At 49.8% G+C, this 21,300-nt stretch overlaps 1 protein-coding gene across 1 annotated transcript in view; it reads left to right on the plus strand.

The window, feature by feature from the left end:
* LRP1 (LDL receptor related protein 1) overlaps positions 1–20,816 on the plus strand; it is a 111,967-nt gene extending 91,151 nt beyond the window's left edge. Inside the window, exons 66-89 of the mRNA XM_020990096.2 lie at positions 3,051–3,173; positions 3,381–3,506; positions 4,260–4,376; positions 5,074–5,180; positions 5,362–5,494; positions 6,958–7,077; positions 7,259–7,381; positions 8,415–8,558; positions 8,712–8,846; positions 9,008–9,127; positions 9,986–10,254; positions 11,075–11,253; positions 13,087–13,193; positions 13,592–13,708; positions 14,981–15,157; positions 15,620–15,760; positions 16,154–16,327; positions 16,704–16,865; positions 18,211–18,385; positions 18,578–18,679; positions 18,863–18,924; positions 19,194–19,284; positions 19,456–19,600; positions 19,858–20,816. Of these exons, the coding sequence (XP_020845755.1) occupies positions 3,051–3,173; positions 3,381–3,506; positions 4,260–4,376; positions 5,074–5,180; positions 5,362–5,494; positions 6,958–7,077; positions 7,259–7,381; positions 8,415–8,558; positions 8,712–8,846; positions 9,008–9,127; positions 9,986–10,254; positions 11,075–11,253; positions 13,087–13,193; positions 13,592–13,708; positions 14,981–15,157; positions 15,620–15,760; positions 16,154–16,327; positions 16,704–16,865; positions 18,211–18,385; positions 18,578–18,679; positions 18,863–18,924; positions 19,194–19,284; positions 19,456–19,600; positions 19,858–19,998 (3,290 nt within the window). The 3' untranslated portion in view covers positions 19,999–20,816. The remainder of the gene's footprint in view (positions 1–3,050; positions 3,174–3,380; positions 3,507–4,259; positions 4,377–5,073; positions 5,181–5,361; positions 5,495–6,957; positions 7,078–7,258; positions 7,382–8,414; positions 8,559–8,711; positions 8,847–9,007; positions 9,128–9,985; positions 10,255–11,074; positions 11,254–13,086; positions 13,194–13,591; positions 13,709–14,980; positions 15,158–15,619; positions 15,761–16,153; positions 16,328–16,703; positions 16,866–18,210; positions 18,386–18,577; positions 18,680–18,862; positions 18,925–19,193; positions 19,285–19,455; positions 19,601–19,857) is intronic.
* The last annotated feature ends 484 nt before the right edge of the window (positions 20,817–21,300 follow it).

Consider the following 21,300-nt stretch of genomic DNA (forward strand, 5'->3'; position numbering starts at 1 on the left):
TGGGGCTCATGTCACCATTTAGTTGTCAATATTCCTTTCTTGGGCATCAGCTTTCTCTGAACCAGATGTGAATCCTTCTTAAGTGCACTGGAAATATTTATGGCCATCTAGTCTGCACATGTAACATATGTAACAGAAAACAGTTCTGTTACTCTGGTTATTTCTTGGTAGTAGGCTGTCTGTATGAAGTACGTGATGTAAATGAAGGTTACTGACTGATTTCAGTGTCTAGGAAGACCTCCATTCGCTGGCCCTGTACAGCTTCATTTCTGGGTGCTGAGTCATTGAATTCAGCCTCTCAAACACCAGCTTTTACTGTCCTCTTATGAGTACATTCGTGGCTGATGTGTCCCTCCAGACCACAGTTGTGACCACAGATAATTCTGCCTCCCTGCTCGTTCGTGCTGATGGTCATCTCGCATCTGTCTTGCTTCTGTGACATTCTGTTCTCTCGGTCTTTTGTCTTGACAAATAGGGTGATTTCATCTGGGCTCCCATCTTTAAAATAGGTTCTCTGCTTTTATTTTTGCAATATGTGTTAGCACATACATGAGAAGATGTTTTTCAGTTATTGGAAATTGAATTTTCCTGTGAAGCATCGCCTCTGGGTTGCCTCCCAACTTGTATTCTCTCTCACTCAAAGGTTGGGTGCCCGAAGGGACGCTGCTACCCTCAAATTCTGAGAGTACCCTACAGTACCTACTCCTAAAACCATAGCTCATAAGCCCATCCAGTAAGCTTCCCATTAACACACTAGACACATCATTCACATCATTCCCATCATCCACGAGACACAATTATCTCAAGGCAAGGGCATCTACTAAAATAGTATAATAGGAATTGTGGTTAAAAACATTCCCCCTCACCCCCACCCCCACACAGACACCCACATACCATAACCCTAGGGCCTACTTTCCCACAAATACACACCGCATTTGTGGGAGTAGTGAGCATAAACTTAAAATACACTGGCAGCGAGGGCCCACACGGAGGGAACACCCTTGCACAATGTATTGCAAGGCCTTGGTCTCTTTTTTCTCTGCAGTGTTGACTCTGTCTCAGCACTCGGTTGCTGGGGTTAATTCTCTCCTGAGTTCGTAACTCTCATAACTCTCTTTTTTTCTGCTGTCAAAGGTCAGTGTCCTTAACGTCGTTTCTGGTCTCAAGTGACTGCCTCTCTGGCTGGGGTGTGTGTCTCTGCTCCCTCAGCTGTGCCTTGAATTTTCATGTATTGACTCTCCCACTGCTGGATAGGCAAGTAGCCTGGCTGCTGCTAGACCCAGGACCAATCACAGGGGAGGAGAGGCAGTCCCCTCCTCCCTCTCCAAGAGGTGAAGAGCTCTGTTCTCCCCGACTGCTACCTTCTGCCAGAACTGCCATAGACTGTCTGGATTGTGTCTTTTAAGGGTCACACAGGAGCGTGGCTTGCCTTTGGGTGACATTGCTGCCTTCTGACTCAGAGTGAGACAGGTATTCATCCTTTACAAAGGGATAATAGGGTATAGACACCTCATTAACACATTATCATTTGTGATTACATCCTGTGACTAAATCAACTGAGCAGCCCCTCCCCCCCAAGGAAATTACATGCAATTGCCCCTCCCCTTCCATCTGAATTAGGCTGCTCAGTACACTGTTAGTCAATTGCTCAAATATTCTTATTTTTTCTATTAATTGCTCACAAGTCAAATGCTTATTCTCTGATGTGGCATTTGTTAATTGTGCTCTCACTCCGGTCATTCTAACCATGCATTTTCTACTCAAATCACAGATTGAGAAGGTGATTCCTCATTGTGCTGAATGATGCTGAATCCTCTGGCAAATGTCATGCCAACCTTGGGCTAGGCCCACAGTGCCACTCAAGGGTTTGCAAGCACTCTCAGGATATGATTTCAGGTCTTTCCACCCTCAGAAACCTTACCGATTCCAAAGCCAGTCCTCTGATAATTCCCACTGAGTATGCATTTTGTGCCTGCTGGATTTTTAGTTATTCTTTAATAAACTCACTTCAGACTTCAGCTGTTTCTTTACTAGGGCAGGGATCTTTATCAGAGAAGGTTCTAAACATAGAGACAGACTTTTTAAGGTATAGGAAAGTTGTATTTGATACTATCAGGAGTTGCAGTATCTTTCTCTCTTACCCACACCCGTAGGACTTTCTCTGGACCATCATTCTTACTTCATGCAATCTTCCAGCTTTTTAATAAACTTCTATTCCTCAGTGAGTGATTCGGAGGTCTGTTTCAAGGGACTAGCTCACGGGTGGGGAACCTGGGGCCCCAAGGCTAGCCTCTGAAGTCTCTGTCAGGAATTTTTGAGTGGCCAATGAGAACTAGTAATTCACAAAACAGTCCCAGTGTTATCTTGCTAATTATCACTTTATATTTTTCCCAGTTCTTTTTCACTTCATTATAACAATCTCATAACGTCCTTATTCTTACACTCAGTATCTCCTCCCCAAATCAAGAGCTCTGGATGGTTTTATACCCAGCAACTCTACAATCATTATTAAACATGTCAGTCCTCATTTTGTCAAGTAGTTCTCACATAAAAGTTATGTTTAGCAAACCAATAGCCATCAACGAATCACTTGACACTCAGCATATACAGTGAGAAGCGGTGGAACAACCGTCATATATAATTGATATGTATCAAATAAAATAGTAAAACGGGCAGATTAATGTAATTAATCAATAGCAGCAGTGTCAGACACTTTACATTTATGAGTCTGTGAAGTTAAGTAGGTTTATAATGAGAGAGAAAATATGGGGAAAAAATTCAAAAATCTCAGATGTAAGATGTAACAGTTTATGTAGACATTTTTAAAGCTCATAGCAAAATCCTTTTTTTCTCCTGAGCCCTCAAACTGATGGAGATAAAGTGGTAGGAGGATTAAGGTGAAGGAGATGTTGGGAGTGAAGCTAAAGGTGCCATTGACCATCAGGTTGGGGGCTAAGGCAAAACAGGGGAATTATCATGATCATGAGAAGTGCTGGGGGAGGGGGAGTTAAACTCTCTATCTCACTTCTATGTCTTTCCCTCACCCCCAGCGGAAGTGACCTGTGCCCCCAACCAGTTCCAGTGTGCCATCACCAAGCGCTGTATCCCCCGGGTCTGGGTCTGTGATCGTGACAATGACTGTGTGGATGGCAGTGATGAGCCTGCTAACTGCAGTGAGTGACCCCTCCACCAATCCCTTGAGTGTGCCAACTCTAAGTGCCAACTTCTGCCCACCTCCAAGGGTCCACTTCCCCATCTTCCCCCAATCCACCTAGCCAGGTTCTTCTCAGGCTCCTGGCACCTGCATCAGAGTGGGACTCCTGAGAAGAGTGGTCTCAGGTTATTGCTTTTCACCACCTTTCTCTCCCCCCAACCTGCAGCCCAGATGACCTGTGGGGTGGATGAATTCCGCTGTAAAGACTCTGGACGCTGCATCCCTGCTCGATGGAAATGTGATGGAGAGGATGACTGTGGGGATGGCTCTGATGAGCCCAAAGAAGAGTGTGGTGAGCTGGGCTTGCAGAGACTGATTGCTAAATCAGAGGATTTGACTTGAAGGAAGGGTGGGGCTGGGCAGGAGGAAAAGGCAAAGATGGTACCATCAACATGGCTCACCAACTCACCCTGGGAGGAGGAGAAGTGAGAGAATATGGTGGGGGTTGGGGGGAGGTTTAGTTGAAGAGGAGGAAAGGGTGGCATCATTAGTTTGGAAAGGCTGAACACTGACTGTATTTGGAATGTGAAGCTACTACCTGTTCAGTGACATTACCCCAGAGTCAAACTTTCAACTGCTCCACCTCCCCAGAAGCTTCAGGCATATAGCCGGGGGTCTCTCCCACCCTCCTCCCTCTGATGTTGCTCCTCCCCCAATATTATCTCCCTCGTATAGGGAACATGATACTACCTCTGACCTCCACATGATATGCTCTCAATAATTTGTTACTGTCAGTGTTGCTCCATACTTGTATCTCCCTTTTCCCAAGGTCTTCTTCCATGGAGGAGCTCTCCATGTGCTCTGAATTCTGTATCCAACCCCTATAGCCTGATAAATAGCCACCTGAACTCCCCGTGGCTGAGACCTTGTACTCCCATAAGTGACCCACTCAACTGAGATAACCTAAGGACAGTGATCTGTAAATGTTACAGGGCTATATAAATATTAGCTATCTGCCCTCCCCTTGGCTAACCCTCCTATATCTGACCTGCTGCTATCTGACCCTTTGTGTTCCCCATATCTGACTCCCTCCCACCCCTGGCAGATGAGAGGACCTGTGAGCCTTATCAGTTCCGTTGTAAGAACAACCGCTGTGTCCCAGGCCGCTGGCAGTGCGACTATGATAACGACTGTGGCGACAACTCGGATGAGGAGAACTGCAGTATGTGTGCCCCACCTCCCTTCCCTCCCAAAGAACCTACCACACTAGAGCATGCCTGCTCACTCATTGCAAACCTCATAGGCAGTTTCCCCATTCCAGCGCCCCTGCACTGCCTTACCAGCTTGTGCCAGGGCAGTCCTCTACCTCTGGGGCCAGGGGCCTCAAGCCCCCTTTCTTACCTCCCCCCCAGCTCCATGTCGTGTATTTCAGTTTGTACCATTTCACCTCATCTCATGTTTCTCTCCATTTTCACACTGTCCTCTTGGGGTTGCAGAGGTAGGTGTCTCTAATACCCCCATGTTCCCAGATACCTTCCCGCCCACACCCCAAGAGCCCTCCTTACTTCTCCTCTCCCCTGTGCTGTCTTTCTGCCCATCCCTCCAGCCCCCACGGCTTGTCTTTGTGACTCCCTCTCCAATTCCACAATCCATCCCTTGAGGGAAGGGGTGGGCAACAGTGCCTTCCAGATATCTCCCCCTTGAAAGAGGGCGTATGGGGGAGGGCCATCGCTCTGTACCGAGAGCTGTTCTCTAGAGAGCAGCCAGGTAAGCTTAGCCATGTGCCGGATGGAGTCTTGGCCCTAAGAAAGCCTGGTTTGGGACAGAGATGCATAGAGGGTTGTGAGGTCACCCCCTATCCTGAGTTTGCTAGGAGCTCAATTCTCAGGCCTATCCCCTTGGTGTCTTCCCTTCCTCAGCCCCCCGTCCTTGCTCTGAGAGTGAGTTCTCCTGTGCCAATGGCCGCTGCATCGCGGGACGGTGGAAATGCGACGGGGATCACGACTGTGCTGATGGCTCTGATGAGGTGGGGAGGGGCTGGAAGAACAGCCTAACACATCACTTGGGAACTTAAAGAGGGGGCCCAGGGCAGAAATCATGGAGAGGTGCTATAAGGCCGGTGCAGGTAGCACTCAAGGCCACCGGCCTGCCAAGGGCCCTGACCACCAGGACACTTATCCCCATTCTCGCCACCCCCCGCCCCACAGAAAGACTGCACCCCTCGCTGTGACATGGATCAGTTCCAGTGCAAGAGTGGTCACTGCATCCCCCTACGCTGGCGCTGTGATGCTGATGCCGACTGCATGGATGGGAGCGATGAGGAGGCCTGCAGCACTGGTGGTGAGCAGCAGAGGGCAGGCAAGGGCATGTTCTGGCTTCCCAGCCCTCCCAGACTCTACCACGTCTGTCTCCCGACCCCATCCTCTCGCCCTCAAGTGTAGCCCTACCCTCATAGTGTGGACAAGGGACAAAATATTTCCATCTCCTCCCCCAGCTCTGCTGGCTCCTCTCCACATGTTCCTTCCGCCTCCCAGAGGCAGGCAGAGAGAGGGCCTTTCTCCTTTGAAGGCTAAGCCTTGGGAGTCAGTCTTCACCCAGCCCCGATCCTTTTCCTCCTCCAGAAATGCAAGTCAAGTCAACAGGGCGCACAGTTAGACTTGCTTAAGGGGGTTATTGACAGGCTTAATTAACTGGCTTCGTTCCTATCAGCCCACTCTGCTTTCCACACAGCATGAGCGGGCTTATAAAAGCCTGGATCGGCTTTGCTGCAAAACTGCTCATTTTCTTCCATTCTGCTTAGTCCAAGTTCATCGCTGTCACAGCCTCCACTCTCAGTCTGAGCTCTCTTCGTCACAGCCTGTACCTGGCCCCTAGAGAATGAATGATCAGTCTGCCCTGTGTAGGCTCCAGATTTGCATGTGATTCAATAGAAAGAACATTGTCTTTAGAGCCAGAGGACCTGGGTTCAGATTCTGCCTGGGTTACTTGCTAGCTGTGTGACCATGGGCAGGTCATTTATCATCCCTGGGCTTCAGTTTCCCCTTCTGTAAAATGAAGGAATTGGACCAGATGGTATCTGAGGTTTTGAGATCTATGATCTAATTAGTTTTTAATGGGCCCTGGGTTCATAACCCAGGCTGGAGGTATTCCAGAACTTAGTCCTGCCAGTACTCACCCATAGAATCCCCCTTATGCCATACCTGGCCAGTGATCATCTAGCTAAGGCTTGAAGGCCTCCTCCTTAGAGAAGCAGCCCATTGCAACTTTGGACAACTCTGATTGTTAGGAAATGCTTCCTGACTTAACTGGCCTCTTGGAAGCATCCATCCATTGCTTCCGGTCCGATCCCTCTTCCACAAGACAGCCTTTCTGAGGGCTGGACCAGTTCCAAAGCTCTCTTCTTGGGCAGCACTCTGTTCCAGCCTCTGGCTTCCAGAAAGCCCCATCTTTCACCTCCCTGGACTGCATATAGAGCATCCATGGTGCATCCCACACATCCTTTTCAGCCCTCTGTCCCTCACTTGTGGGAGCTATTCACTAGCCTGCTCTTAGTTTTAAGATCTGAGGTGGTTCTTTCCAGTCTAGCCAGTTGCATGACTTGGGCCCCTTCCCCTCTTCCTCATTTGCAGAAGTCTGGGGTTGGATTCTTGGGCCTCTGAGGTCCCTTCCAACTCTGTCTTAGCTGTTAAGATCTTTTGGCAAGATGATCTCTGAAGTCTTTGACCAACTCTAAAAAAACCAACAACAGCAACCAATCTAATCCTATGTCCTGTTACTTTTTCCCTTGTCACCCAAACCCAAAGTACGGACCTGCCCCCTGGATGAATTTCAGTGTAACAACACCCTATGCAAACCACTGGCCTGGAAGTGTGATGGGGAAGATGACTGTGGTGATAACTCAGATGAGAATCCTGAGGAGTGTGGTGAGACTGAGCATGAGAAATCCACAGAGATTGGGAGAGAGGGGAGAGGGCAGAAGCAGGACGATGCTATCCCAGCGTGGTGGGCTGGTGGGCAAAGTATGTGGCACCCGCTCAATCCCCTTCATTAGTTTAGTTGGGGTCCCCAGGTCCCCTCTGATCCTGTTTCTGTTTCTACACCTAGCCCGCTTCCAGTGCCCCCCCAACAGGCCATTCCGATGTAAGAACGATCGGGTATGTCTATGGATTGGGCGTCAGTGCGACGGGACAGACAACTGTGGAGATGGGACTGATGAGGAGGACTGTGGTGAGAGGGCTTCTGGGGAAAACTCTTCTGGCTGGGTTAGGTCTAGGGTAGCATAGCATGAGTTGGTGAGCAGGGAAGAGGAAGGTGGAGGTAGGGGAAAAGGAAAGGCCGCACTAGGAGAAGATGGAGATGGAGGGGGGACGGTCGCCAGAAAGAAGAGGATCTCAGAGGAGGAAGAAAGCTGGACCAAAGCAGTGGACAGATAAAGAGGGAACTACGTGTATGTAGTCGGTTGATCAAGGGAGTTAGACCCCTGGTTATGTGGAAGGTGAGGGAAGTGTGGGAAGAGCTGTCCCAAGGAGGGAAGATGATTGGTTGCGGGGAGGGAAAGAGAGGATTTGGGAAAGAGAAGCTCTTAGGATCACAGATTTAGAGTTTAAAGGGACCTTAGGGACAGCTAGCCAGGCTCCTCCCTCCCTCCCTTCATTTTACAGATGAGGGAACTAAAGCCCAGAAAAGTGATTTGCCCACCCAGATAATAAGTACCAGTGTTTAGATCCAACCTCAGGTCCTTCGACTACAAGTCTAATATTCCTTCCGCTGCACCTTGCAAATTGCCACTCCTGGGGAGCAGGGGAGAGATAGGATTGTGGTGCAAGGGGAAGCTTAGGAGAGAAGAGGATTTCATTAGAGTTGGATGGAGGGAAAGGAGAACAAAGAGAATAATGGGAGACCTGAGGGCAGCCCATGGGAGCAGAAGGAAATGGGAAATAGGAGGAAAGGAGGGAAAGGATTGGAATATGAAGAAAGGCTGGAGGGAAAAGAAGACTTGTGGGGCAGATTGCAAGGAAGGACTCTGGGAAAGACAGGGAGACCAGGGGGGGGGGGCAGGGAGAACAGGGGCTCTGCAATGAGAAATAAAGGTCTGATTCCAAGGCTGACAGGGCCTGTGGACAACAGAGGACAAAAGAGGGCTTGGGAAGGGTTGCAGCAACAGAAGAGGGTTGCTGAACACAAGAGATTGTGAGGGTGAGGCTGAGGACCAGCTCTGCCATTGTCTGAGTTCCTTCCCTCTCCAATCTCCACCTCCCAGAACCCCCCACAGCCCAGTCCCCACACTGCAAGGACAAGAAAGCCCAGTTTCTCTGTCGGAACGGACGTTGTCTCTCTGCCACACTCCGATGCAACATGTTTGATGACTGTGGGGACGGCTCTGATGAGGAAGGCTGCAGCCCTGGTACCGAACCATCTCTTCGATTTGTGGGGTGGGAGAAAGGGCAGCAGTAAGGGACCGAGGCCTGGAGAGGAGCCCACTGTGTCTGAGAACGGCGGGAAGCTGGATTCCAGTGTGTCTCAGGGATGGGGTTCCTAATTACTTTTCCTCGTCCAGACCCAAAGCTGAGCAGCTGCGCTGGGAATGGAAGTGTGTGTGGGGATGAGGCTCGCTGCATCCAGAACCCCAAAGCTGTGTACTGTGCCTGCCGCCCAGGGTTCCACACTGTGCCCGGCCAGCGTGGCTGCCAAGGTATGCTTGTGTGTGGTGGTTGTGACAGGGAGCATCACTTCAGCCCAGGGATATGACTGTCACCAAGGGAATTTGGGGACAGGCCTTGGTGGAGGCAGGGCTCTGGGCATGACATGTTGGGGACCCCCTACCCCATGCTGATCACTCGCACCCTCCCACAGACATCAACGAGTGTCTGAACTTTGGCACCTGCTCCCAACTGTGCAACAATACCAAGGGAGGCCATCTCTGTAGCTGTGCTCGAAGCTTCATGAAGGTGCATAACACATGCAAAGCAGAAGGTACGGGAGCTCGGAGCTCGGTGCGGACCCACGGCCCCAAGCCCTTGAGAAGGAAATACCCAAGGGCGTACACTAAGGTTGCAGCAGTCCTTCCCTGACCCAGCCTGAACTCAGTGACTGCCCAGGTTCAGAGTACCAGATCCAGTTCAATTCCCCGAATACTTATGGAGGATCTACTGTGTGTTCAGTCTTAAGCTCTCTCTTGTGGGTGACAGAAATGAGGCTGAGACGCAGCCCCCCGTGCTCAAGATGCTATGCATAAAAAAGAGATAAGTGGCAGGCAGCATATGATAAACTGGGTAGAATTCACCGGGATGCCCTGTGGTCTCAAGAGTAAGTGCGAGGGCAACCGTGGGCGGGAGTCAGCGAGAAAGACTTCATGGGGAGGAGACAAGTTCTGAAGTGCTAGAGGATTTAGATGTGAGGAGGGCAGGAGGGGAGGGCTTCAGGCACAGAACATCATGAAGAAGGGGATCCTGGCAGGAATGAGTGCATAGGCCAATGAGGAGCTCAGGATGATTGAAGAGGAGAGTTTGAGCTGGAGAAAGAAAGTGGGCTACTTCTCAGTGGGGAGAGGGGCAAGAGAGGATGGGCAGATTACAGAGAGTCTTGAAATGATTGGATGAGAAATGGAAACAGTGCAATACAGCAGAAAGCATTCTGGATTTGGAGTCAAAGGACCTGGGTTCAAATCCCGGATCTACAAAGTAATGTCTTTGTGACATTATGCTTTCTATAAAATGAGGGCTGCACCCCCCAACCAGGGTTAAAGCCCCAGGTCCCTTTTTTCACAGATACTTCCCTTCTTCCCCTGCCCCATTCCACACAAATACCACCCTCTAAACTCTCCCTACCCAGGATCAGAGTACCAGGTCCTGTACATTGCGGACGACAATGAGATTCGAAGTCTGTTCCCTGGACACCCCAACTCTGCCTATGAGCAGGCATTCCAAGGTGATGAGAGTGTCCGCATTGATGCCATGGACGTTCACGTCAAGGCCGGCCGTGTCTACTGGACCAACTGGCACACAGGCACCATATCCTTCCGCAACCTGCCACCCACAACTCCCCCCACCACATCCAACCGTCATCGGCGCCAGACAGAAGGGGGTGTCACCCACCTTAATGTGAGGGGATGGGAATGGAGGTGGGGTGGAGATTGGCTGAATAAGGATGAGGAGAGACTGAAGCATCATTCGTTTCAGTGTTAACGGATGAGAGTTTTCCTTAAAATGAGTATAGGACAGTTTGAAGAGTGGGAGAAATGGGAAGGACAACGAGGGTGGAAAGGCAGACTCCTGGGGCAATAGGGAACAGTGATCAGGATGGGAAGGGTGCATTGGAACTAAGGCCTGGGGGACACAATGACCAGGGTCTAGGTTTATGATAATAGGATACAAAACAATCTGTTACCACATTAAGCCCTGATTCTGGTCACTGCATCCCCCAGTCTCGTTAAATCATAGACAGGAATGTTGGGAGTGGAAGGGAATATCAGTGTCAAGTTAGACTTCTTGAAGGAGGTAAGCCAGGAATGGAGTTTAGGAGCTAGAGGTGGTACCATCAACAGAAATTAGCAAATTGAGAAGAAGTGCAGGTTTGAGGAAAATACTGAGTTCAGTTTTGAATGTATTGGGTTTGAGAAGTGGGAAGAAAATCCGAATGATCTTCAGTCATTTGGAAAAGAAGGATAGAAAGTCAGAAGTGAGCCCATCCAGATATATTTGGGAGGTATTCTATGGATTAGGAAGAGAGATGGGGAACAGGATATTCCCAGAAGACTGAGCTAGATGATAAATCAATCAGCAAGCGTTTACTATGTGCCAGGCAGGTTCAAAAGTGAAACAGTCCCTGCCCCCCAGGAGCTTACATTGTGTTAGTTGATGAGGGATGGATAAGGGATGAGAGATAGTGAGCATCCCATAGTCACACTTATACCCTTTACAGATTTCAGGGCTGAAGATGCCCCGGGGCATTGCCATCGACTGGGTGGCAGGAAATATCTACTGGACAGACTCAGGGCGGGATGTGATTGAAGTGGCACAGATGAAGGGCGAGAACCGCAAGACACTCATATCGGGCATGATTGATGAGCCTCATGCCATTGTGGTTGACCCACTTCGAGGGTAAGGATAATCAGAAGGAGATAGAATGTAGAATGTGGGTAAACACGATGCAATCTTGGACAGGGGAGAGGACCTCAGCAGCAATCCTAGAATCTCTTTTTCTCCCTTCCTTCTCCCAGATTTCTACTTAATTTCTCCAAACACATTTACTGGCTAATTTTGCAGTTGAAAAATTAGTGGCTACTTCCGAGTGTGGCTGTCAGGAGTCCTCAAACACCCCATCTCCCCATCTGCCTATTCAGTCTTTCCCTTGGTTTGCACATAGGGCTAGAATTTTTTTTTAATAATTTTTATTAGAGAAATTAAGGGGAAATAGAAAGACAATGAAGACACACACTCAAAAAGAGAATTCTCCAAGGTCTGAATTTGGGAGTTGGCTGGTCTGCAGTTAAGAGTAGGGATAGAAAGTCCAAGCTGATCTAAAATCTGGCCACAGGAGGCAATAGAGTATAGCACAAATAGTGCTGAATTTAGACTCCAAGGATTAGGATTCAAATCTTAGCTCTGCTGCTTAAAACCTATGACCTTGGGCAAAGCCATCAACTTCAGTAGACCTCACTTGATCTCTCTGGGCCATAGTTGCCTCATTTGTAAAACAATGGAGTCAGGGTAGATGACTGCTAAGCTCCCCTCCAGTTCTGAATCTAGGTGGTTCAGCAGGAAAGTCCCCTCCACTTCTAGCTCTGATGACACTACATGTTTTGGCCAGCCTGACTTCTTGGGTCCAGGGAATATTTTTCTGCTTATTCTGGAGCTCTGCTTCCTTTTCCTGCTGTCATGCTTTGACCCTTCTCAAATGCATATTCATTGGTCATTACTAAAGGTGGCTTTTATGAATCAGACTTTCACAAGATCCAGAAGCTGTTGAAAGGGACAGCCCAGATATGCCCAAGGACACTGATTACTGGGGAGAAAAGCTCCCTGTTCAACAAGAACATCTAAGAAAACTAGAAAAGTTTGGCAGAAATCAGATTGGGACCAGCTTCTTACACCATATACCATAATAAAGTTCAAATAGATAGACGACTTAACTGTAACAGGTTACATCACAAAATAATTAAAGAGAAACATAGTGTGATACCTTTCACTACTGTGGCTGGGAGGGGGGAAATTCTTAGCCAAACAAGAGATAGGTAAAGGTAAAATAAATAATTTCAATTATGCAGAATTAAAGTTCTCACAAACAATAGCAATGGTGTTAGAATAAGAAGAGAAACTATAGAGAGCTGAAAAAAATATCTTTGTATCAGATAGCTCTGATAAGAACCTGATATCCAAGCTGTATAGGGAATTTGCATATATAAGATGAAGAGCCATTCCTTTATAAATAAGTGGTCAAAGGTCATGGAGAAACTCTTTTTTTAAGAATTACAAGCTGTTAACAATCATAAAAATGTTCTGGTTCCGGAATATGGGTTTTGTGTAGCCCTCTCCTTGGCATTCAAGAACTCTCTTCTGCCCACTCATCAGCTTCCTCAATGGCAAAGTTGAGGACTGTGCTGATTCCAAAATCAAGGTTTCCTCCTGGTTGCCCCTGGAAGATATCCATGGCTCACATGAAGGGTTGGCTCTCTTAGCTGATTTCCATTTAGATTCATCCTCATCCTTTGAGGACACCGGCTTGACTCCCTGAGCAAAGAGCCCTCCCCACATTGGTTTAGTTTCTTTGTTCAATGCAAGGTCTTTAAATTGTCTTAGAAATGCCATTAAATTAAATTCCAAAGAGGAGGGGGCATAAATGGTCACCTTGTTTGTTTCCCTTTGACAAGCTCCTACTGCATATGAACAGGCAGTGATTATACCCCACCATACACTTGTATCCTTCTCCCCTAGCACCATGTACTGGTCAGACTGGGGCAACCACCCGAAAATTGAGACAGCTGCCATGGATGGGACCCTCCGGGAGACACTGGTACAAGACAATATTCAGTGGCCCACAGGTATGCAAAGGGGGATATTTCTGAAAGAGAGTTCTGCTTTGGGGCATTGGTGCTGGAAAAAATGGAAGCCCTCCTCTAGTTTTGAATTCAATGCTTCAAAGGCCTTGAAAGTTAAAGGGACCTCAGGTTTGTCCCATTGGTTTGGACAGTTAAGTGGGTTAATGTTGGGAAGGCCTTTTGGAGAAGACAGCCTTGAGCTGGTGTGTGAAGGGCAGCGAATATGAACTTCTGTGTATGTGTGTTTGTGTACATGAGAGAGATGGAGGGAAATCCTTTCCTGACGAACAGCACAATTTTGCTCTCTCTGCCTCCATGGGAGTAAAGAGAGACACCCCGCCCCGCCCCCCCCCCCCCCCCCGCCCGTGCCTTCATGATGTACTCCATCCTGACTCCCACAGGCTTGGCGGTGGATTACCATAATGAGCGGCTGTACTGGGCAGATGCTAAGCTCTCCATCATCGGCAGCATCCGGCTCAATGGTACTGACCCTGTGTTGGCCGCTGACGGCAAAAGAGGTGAGGACCTTTCCAGGGCACCAGGGTGGGGACACCCCCACCACAGGCCTGAACAGAGGGGATGGAAACATCCTATCCTGTAACACTCCAGTCCTTCTCAGTGGCCATCCCTCTGGTCTCTTCAGCTCCTCTGCCTTTCTTCCTGTCTGTCCTCAAGACTGAGCTCTCCTTAGAGCTGTTTATTGAGATGGTGTCCCCCACCCCCACTCCATCCCCTGGTGGCGCCTGCCCCCAGGCCTGAGTCTGGCCTTTGAAATTTTAATGCATTCCATGTCCAAGGCACTGTGTGAGATGGGAGGCTCTATGTGACAGTGCCTGACCTTCAGGAGGTTAGGGTACAGTGGGGGACATGTGTGTACACTGGTAAATAATATTCAGGGTAAGGTGAGCTAAATGCCAAGGAGTGATGCAAAGTGGTAGAAGAGGGTAGAGGGAAGTGGGGGAGGACACCAGTTCTAGCTGGGGTGATTTGAGAAAACACCATAAAGGAGACATCACTTGATGGATGGATGGGATTTCTATAGGTAGAGATGGGAGGGGTGGGAAATAGAATTTAAGACAGAGGTAGTGATGAAAGCAAAAGTATAGAGGTGGTCAAGAACATAAGTACGTGAGAGACAATGAAATTCACCTGCAGCATATGGTATGTGTAGGAGAATAATGGGAGATGAGGCTGGGGAGGTAAGTTGGGACCAGGTTGTAGAGGGCCTTGAATGCCAGACTTAGAAGTTTGAGATCTATCCCTGTCGCCAGTGTGAAGCCACAGACAGTCTTTGAGTAGGAGATTAATCTGGCATTACTGTGTAGGCTGGGTTGGAGGAGGAGGGAGACTGATTATTGCAGGGAAAAGTTAGGAAGCCTCTGCTATAAGCTAAGATATTAGGTAATGAGGGCCTGAACTAGAGTGGTGGCGGTGGGAATGGAAAGAATGAAAGGAGATGTGACTGACTGTGGGGGGAGGGGGCAAAGGAGAAAGAGAAGTGAAAGCCTGGGTGGCTAGTAGAACCAGGGCATCACAGACAGAAATAGGCAAGTCAGCAGGAGGAGGTGGTTTGGTTTATTTTGGGGGGAGCACACGGGGAGGCGATGATACAATACTTATAAACCATCGTATATATTGAGGTTAAGGTGCTAGCTGCCCATCCAAGTGGCAGTGTCCGGTAGGTAAATGTACATGCATGGCTGGGGACTGAGAGTAAGGTTAGGATTGGAGATAGGCTTGAATTATTTTCACCCTTGCCCCTTACCCTCCTTTTCCTATTCCTTCCACAGGTCTGAGTCACCCCTTCAGCATTGATGTCTTTGAAGATTACATCTATGGTGTCACCTACATCAACAACCGGGTCTTCAAGATCCATAAATTTGGACACAGTCCCTTGATCAACCTGACTGGGGGCTTGAGCCATGCTTCAGATGTGGTCCTGTATCATCAGCACAAACAACCTGAAGGTAGGGGACTTGGAAGTAGGGGAGTATAGCAAAGGAGGGTCTTAGTAAGTGGTCACAGGGTCTTGGAGATGGAGGAGAGGTGTAAGCCTCAATACTGATGGTGGTGGCCCAGAGGATGGGAGATTGAGTCCTGGGTCCTGAGGTTTTCTGGAGTGGAAAGGAAGTTTCTGGGATATGATAGGAAGAGAAAGAAATCATGATGAGATGAGGCATTGTGGGTATTGTGGGTGAAAGGGTATGGATTAAAGGAGACTGGGTGGGGGGGTGGGTGAGTATACCGGGTCCTGAGGGTCTCAGGGCTGAAAGGAAAGATCTTGGAATTAGGATCTGGTGGAAAAAAGAAGAGAGTCAGGAGGGCCTGGAGAAAGATTGGTATCCTGGTGTTTTGCTGGGCTGCTGAGGCGAAGGCTGAGCAGTATTGAGGATCTTTGCACTCCACCCCCAACCCTATCCTCTTTACAGTGACCAATCCCTGTGACCGAAAGAAATGTGAATGGCTTTGCCTTCTGAGTCCTAGCGGCCCCGTCTGCACCTGCCCTAACGGGAAACGGCTGGACAATGGCACCTGTGTTCTGCTGCCCTCACCTACCCCTCCACCAGATGGTACACGCCTGTCTTGGGATCTCTCACCTCTTACCCTGGGACCATCCTGATGCTCAGCCCCCCAAACACCCTGCCCCCAAATCCTGACCTGCACCAGGTGTTTCCTTTTCTAACCCCACACCTGGGACCCTTCTCCCTTGCCCACTAGATCTACTTTCACAACCAGTCCTCCTGACCCTCTGGGTTTCACCTGCTACTGGATCAGTCGTTCCCCCCACGAATACCCTTTGACTTGTGAACCCCAGTAAGTCTCCCCACCCCCTATCCTGTCCAAGGGCCCAGATTCCCAATCAATTCCTCCCAAGAGTAGGCAAAGGGAGAGTATGTGTATATGTGTGTGCACACACCTGTTGGGGGAAACCCTGTGTCACCTCTGACCACTACCCCCACCAGCACCCCGGCCAGGCACCTGCAGCCTCCAGTGCCTCAATGGTGGCAGCTGCTTCCTCAATGCCAGGCGCCAGCCCAAGTGCCGCTGCCAGCCTCGATACACAGGCGACAAGTGTGAACTGGACCAGTGCTGGCAGTACTGTCAGAACGGGGGGACCTGCGCTGCCTCGCCCTCTGGTATGGGCTCATTCTTGCTGCCTCATCCCCTTTCTCTGCCTCAGTTTTCCCCTCCCTCTCTTTCTCCTCCTTTGTTCAGCCTCTCTTTGTTTCTCTTTTCTTAGACTCAGTTTATCCCCTTTCTCTGCCTCAGTTTCCCCCTTCCTCTCTTTCTCCTCCTTTGTTCAGCCTCTCTTTGTTTCTCTTTTCTTAGACTCAGTTTATCCCCTTTCTCTGCCTCAGTTTCCCCCTTCCTCTCTTTCTCCTCCTTTGTTCAGTCTCCCTCTCTTTGTTTCTCTTTTCTTAGGCTCAGTTTACCCCCTTTCTCTGTCTTGGTCCCTTCACCCCTTCATTTTCTTGGTGCCCTGCCTCATCTTTTCCCTTCCTCGCCCCGCAGGCATGCCCACGTGTCGGTGCCCGACAGGCTTCACAGGCCCCACATGCAACCAGCAGGTATGTGCAGGATACTGCACCCACAATGGCACCTGCTCCGTCAACCAGGGCAACCAGCCCCAGTGCCGGTGCCAACCAGACTTTCTGGGGGACCGGTGCCAATTCAGTAAGTGCCATCCACCTCCAGGAAGGTAGAAAGTGGGGTGATGAGGGATGGGTCTTGAGGACATAGTGGGGCTGCCAGGACGAGGAGAGGATTGGAAACAAATGTTCCTGGAGGATCCGCTGAGGACGGAGGCTTCATTTCCAGTATCTGATGGTCTCCTCTATGGAGAGAGGGTGCCAGGAGGCAAGCAGAAGCTCCATATAAGAAAGAACCTTTTGTTGTTCACTCATTTCAGTTATGTCTGACTCTTTGTGACCCCATGTGGGGTTTTCTTGCAAGGATGCTGGAGTGGTTTGCCATTTCCTTCTCCAACTCATTTTGCAGATGAGGAAACCAAGGCAAAGAGGGTTAAGTGACTTGCCCAGGGTCACACAGCTACTAAGTGTCTGAGGCCAGATTTGAACTCAAGAAAATAAGCCTTCCTGACTCCAGGCCCAGCACTCTGTCCACTGTACCACCTAGCTGCTCTTTTGAATAATTAGAGCAGTCTAAAACCAGCTGTCTGTGAAAGTGAGGTCCCCTGTTATTGGAAGTTTTCGAGAAGAGGCTAGAAATATTGTATTTTGGGATTTTTTTGTTTTTGGTTTTGTTTTTTTTGCTTTTTGGTGAGACAATCAGGGTTGTGACTTGCCCAGGGTCTCAGCTAGAAATATTGTAGAAGAGATTCATGCATCAAAGTAGGAAGCTGGAGTAGGTGAACTTAAGGTCTTTCTAACTCCTAAAGTTCTGTGATTCAGTGAACTTGGGGTGATGACCTCTCAGGGCACAAGGTTGAAGCAACAGGTCATATTAAGGGCTCAGATCAACTCACGTTTATTTGGTACTTACTATGTGCCAGGTACTGTGCTAAGCACTGGGGTTACAAAGAAAGGCAAAAACAGCCCTTGACCTCAAGGAGTCTGCATTCTAATAGGGAAGACAACATGCAGATAACTATGTACGGTCAGATATAGACAGGGAAAACGAGACAATGTCAGAGAGGGATGGCACTGAGATTAAGGAGGACTGGGAAAGGCTTCCTGGAGAAAGTGAGCCTTGAAGCTGGGCCTTGAAGGAAGCCAGGAGGCTGAGCTGAGGAAGGAGCCTTATTCCAGGCATGGCAGACAGCCAGGGAGAATGGCCAGTTGGGAGACAGGAATGTCATGGGTGAGGAATGACAAGGAGGCCAGTGTCACAAGAGAGAGCAAAGAAGTAGTTTACACCAGGAGGGTCCTGGGGATGGGGAGATTTTTGGGCTACTGAGAGGAGGGAGGGCGAGGCTAGGAGAGATGGGGATGGGGAAGCGCGTGAAGAGATCATGTCTCCTTTTCTCTCCCACTCTGTCCCTTGACTCTGACCCAAACAGAGAAATGCTTTGACTACTGTGAGAACCTTGGGGTGTGCCAGATGGCCTCGGATGGCACCAAACTGTGCCGATGTACAAGCCAGTTTGAGGGAGCACAGTGCCAGGTGGACAAATGTAGCCGCTGCCTGGATGGGACCTGCACTATCACTAGGCAGAGTGGTGATGTCACCTGCAAGTGAGTAAAGGGAAGAGGTTTTGACCATTCCTTTTCCTGCAGCCCCTTCCCTCCCCCTTATCTCCCCACCCTGGCCCAACCCTTTTTGTCCCATCCTCACTATCCCCCTTCCCCAATGTAGCCCCCAGCCCCCGCTTCTCTCCCTGCAGCCCAGCCTTTCAGGACCCCCAGCTAATTTCTCCCTTTGAACAGCTGCTCCGATGGCCGGGTTGCCCCTAGCTGTCTCACCTGTGATGGTCACTGCTTCAATGGAGGCTCCTGTACAATGAACAGCAAACAGATGCCAGAATGCCAGTGAGTCCTAGGGAGCCTGATAGGGCCTTTCTCCGGGGTATCCCTCCTTGACCATACCAGTCTGCCACCAAGGGACACCCTGACCCCTCTTCCACCATCCCTGTATATGGCTTCCTCTGGGAATTCTCTGGGACCATGGAAGACTAGGCCAACCATTTCTGTCTCTACTCCCTTCCTTCCTAGGTGCCTTGCCCCAAATACAGGCCCACGGTGTGAGCAGTTAGTGAACAAGTCACAGCCTGGACGTAGGTTTCAGGGATATGGGAAAGGGGGGTGTGGTAAGGTGAGAAGGGAGGTGGCGAGGGTCCGGTTGCTGAATGGAATAGAGGTAGCTGATACCACTGAGTCCAACCTGCTCCTGAACAGAAATCTCCCCTTGAAGACTCTCAGTGATCGAGACCCCACACTCAGGACATTGGAGGGTTGTGGGACAAGTTACTGGGTGATAGAGGTAGGGCTTCTCCCAGGCCCAAGGTCTTCCTGACTCTCCCCACTCATTTCCTCCCTCCTCAAGGCATAGCCTCCATCCTTATTCCACTCTTACTGTTGCTGCTGCTGCTCCTGGTGGCTGGAACTGTCTTTTGGTACAAACATCGAATCCGTGGGTGAGTTGGAAAGGGGAGGAAGTTGGGGGATTGGGCCCTTGAAGTCTTGCAATGTCTTCCGGCCAGCATGCTTCCTATTCAGTGCCTCCGAGCCTTGCCATTGACCCCATCGCACCTGAGCCTCCTTTTTCCTGACCCTTTGCCCTTATTGCCCTTCCCCCTCCTCCCTAGGGCCAAGGGCTTCCAACACCAGCGAATGACCAACGGAGCCATGAATGTAGAGATTGGGAACCCCACTTACAAGATGTATGAGGGTGGAGAGCCAGACGATGTTGGGGGACTGCTGGATGCTGACTTTGCCCTGGATCCTGATAAGGTAGGCAGGATGGGAAGAAGGGCAGAAGTGGGGGAAGGCACAGGCGGCCTCCTGGGGTGGAAAATGTCAAGATCTGGCGATGACACAGGGGCTAGTGAACAGAAGACAGGGAGCCAGCCTGAGGAGGGCAGCAGGGGAGAGACAGAGAACAGAAGGAACTTGGATTTGGAGGGTAGGGGTGGGAGGTAGGGAGTGGCTCAGGGTAGGCAGGGCATGGTAGGAAGGGTCTCCCCCTGATTCCCTTCTGTTCTCTACAGCCTACCAACTTCACGAACCCCGTGTATGCCACCCTGTACATGGGTGGCCACGGTAGCCGACACTCACTGGCCAGCACCGATGAGAAGCGGGAACTGCTAGGCCGGGGACTTGAGGATGAGCTGGGCGACCCCCTGGCATAGGGGCCCCGCCCCACCCCAGCCTGGACTCCAGAGATACCTTTCCCCCTACCATGAGAAATCCTTTTAAACTTTCCCTTCCGCACCTGAGTACTCCCCCCCTCCCCAAATCCGGCCCCCTGGCCGATGTATAAATGTAAAAATGAAGGAATTACTTTTTATATGTGAGTGAGCGAGCGAGCGAGCAGTGTTATCTCCTTTCCGTTGTCCTCCCTCCCTTTCCTCTGCCCCCCCCAATGCTGCCTTCCGGGGTGAGGGGCAAGGAGGGCTCTGGGGGTCTGTGCAGCTCAGACATGGGGCTAAAAGGAGGGAAGGTGTCTCTCCTCCACTACCCCCCACCAGACTGTCCTAGGGTGGGGAAGAGTTAGAAGCTGCCACCCCATCCTGCCCTATACAAGACACTTTGTTAAGGAAATCCACCCTTCCCTCCTGGCCTCCAGTTCCCCAAAGGCTAATCTGAGGGAAAAGGGGGACTTCCAGCCAAAATCAAAGCTAATCTTATCTCTGGTCTTATTTGGGGATGGTCACATCCAACTCCTGGCCTATCTAAGATGGATGCTGCCCTGGCCTCCTATCCCAGACAGAATTCTCCCCCATCCTAGACACCCCCTTCCTCCCATCACTGTGGCTCCCACAGTTGGGAATGTTTTTGGGAAACAGCCCCTCCGCACTCCTCAGGGTGGCTGAGGAAATCCTGGGGCACTCCTAGGAAGGAATGGGCAGCCCCTGTTTTGGGGATATGAACGTTTTAATAATTTTTGCTGAATTCCTTTACAACTAAATAACACAGATATTGTTATAAATAAAATTGTAAAAAACTAGGAGTTGCAGCTGACCTCTCTCTTAGGGGAGGAAATAAGAGTTGGGGGGAGGGGGCAGAGAAAACTGATGGGGACTGCATTTGCTTACTCTGACCGCCAGAGGGAGCACTATCCTATACCCACAAAAGGCAAAGCTTCTCCCCCCAGCCTGTGCCTTCTCTTCTGCCTTCCTCTGTGTTTCTGTCTACAAAGCCTTCCAGCTGTTCCTTCTAATTAGATTATCACCATCCCCAAGCTCTGGACCCCCATTACCAGCTGCATTTTCACAAAGGTCTTGAGAACACCAAATCTTAGTGTGTCCAAAACCAAATTCATCACCTTCTCCCTTAAAACCACACCTTCCCCTGCCTTCCTTAGGTCTGCTAATGGTGACACCTTTCTCCTAGTCTCCAGAAACCTCTTCAGTCTTCTTTGACTCCTCCCTGTCCATTTCCCCATAGCCAATCAGTTGCCAAGTTGTGCACATTACATCTCTGCAATATCT

The sequence above is a fragment of the Phascolarctos cinereus genome, unplaced genomic scaffold, assembly GCF_003287225.1.
Source record: "Phascolarctos cinereus isolate Bilbo 61053 unplaced genomic scaffold, phaCin_HiC Scaffold_1;HRSCAF=81, whole genome shotgun sequence".
NCBI lineage: Eukaryota > Metazoa > Chordata > Mammalia > Diprotodontia > Phascolarctidae > Phascolarctos > Phascolarctos cinereus.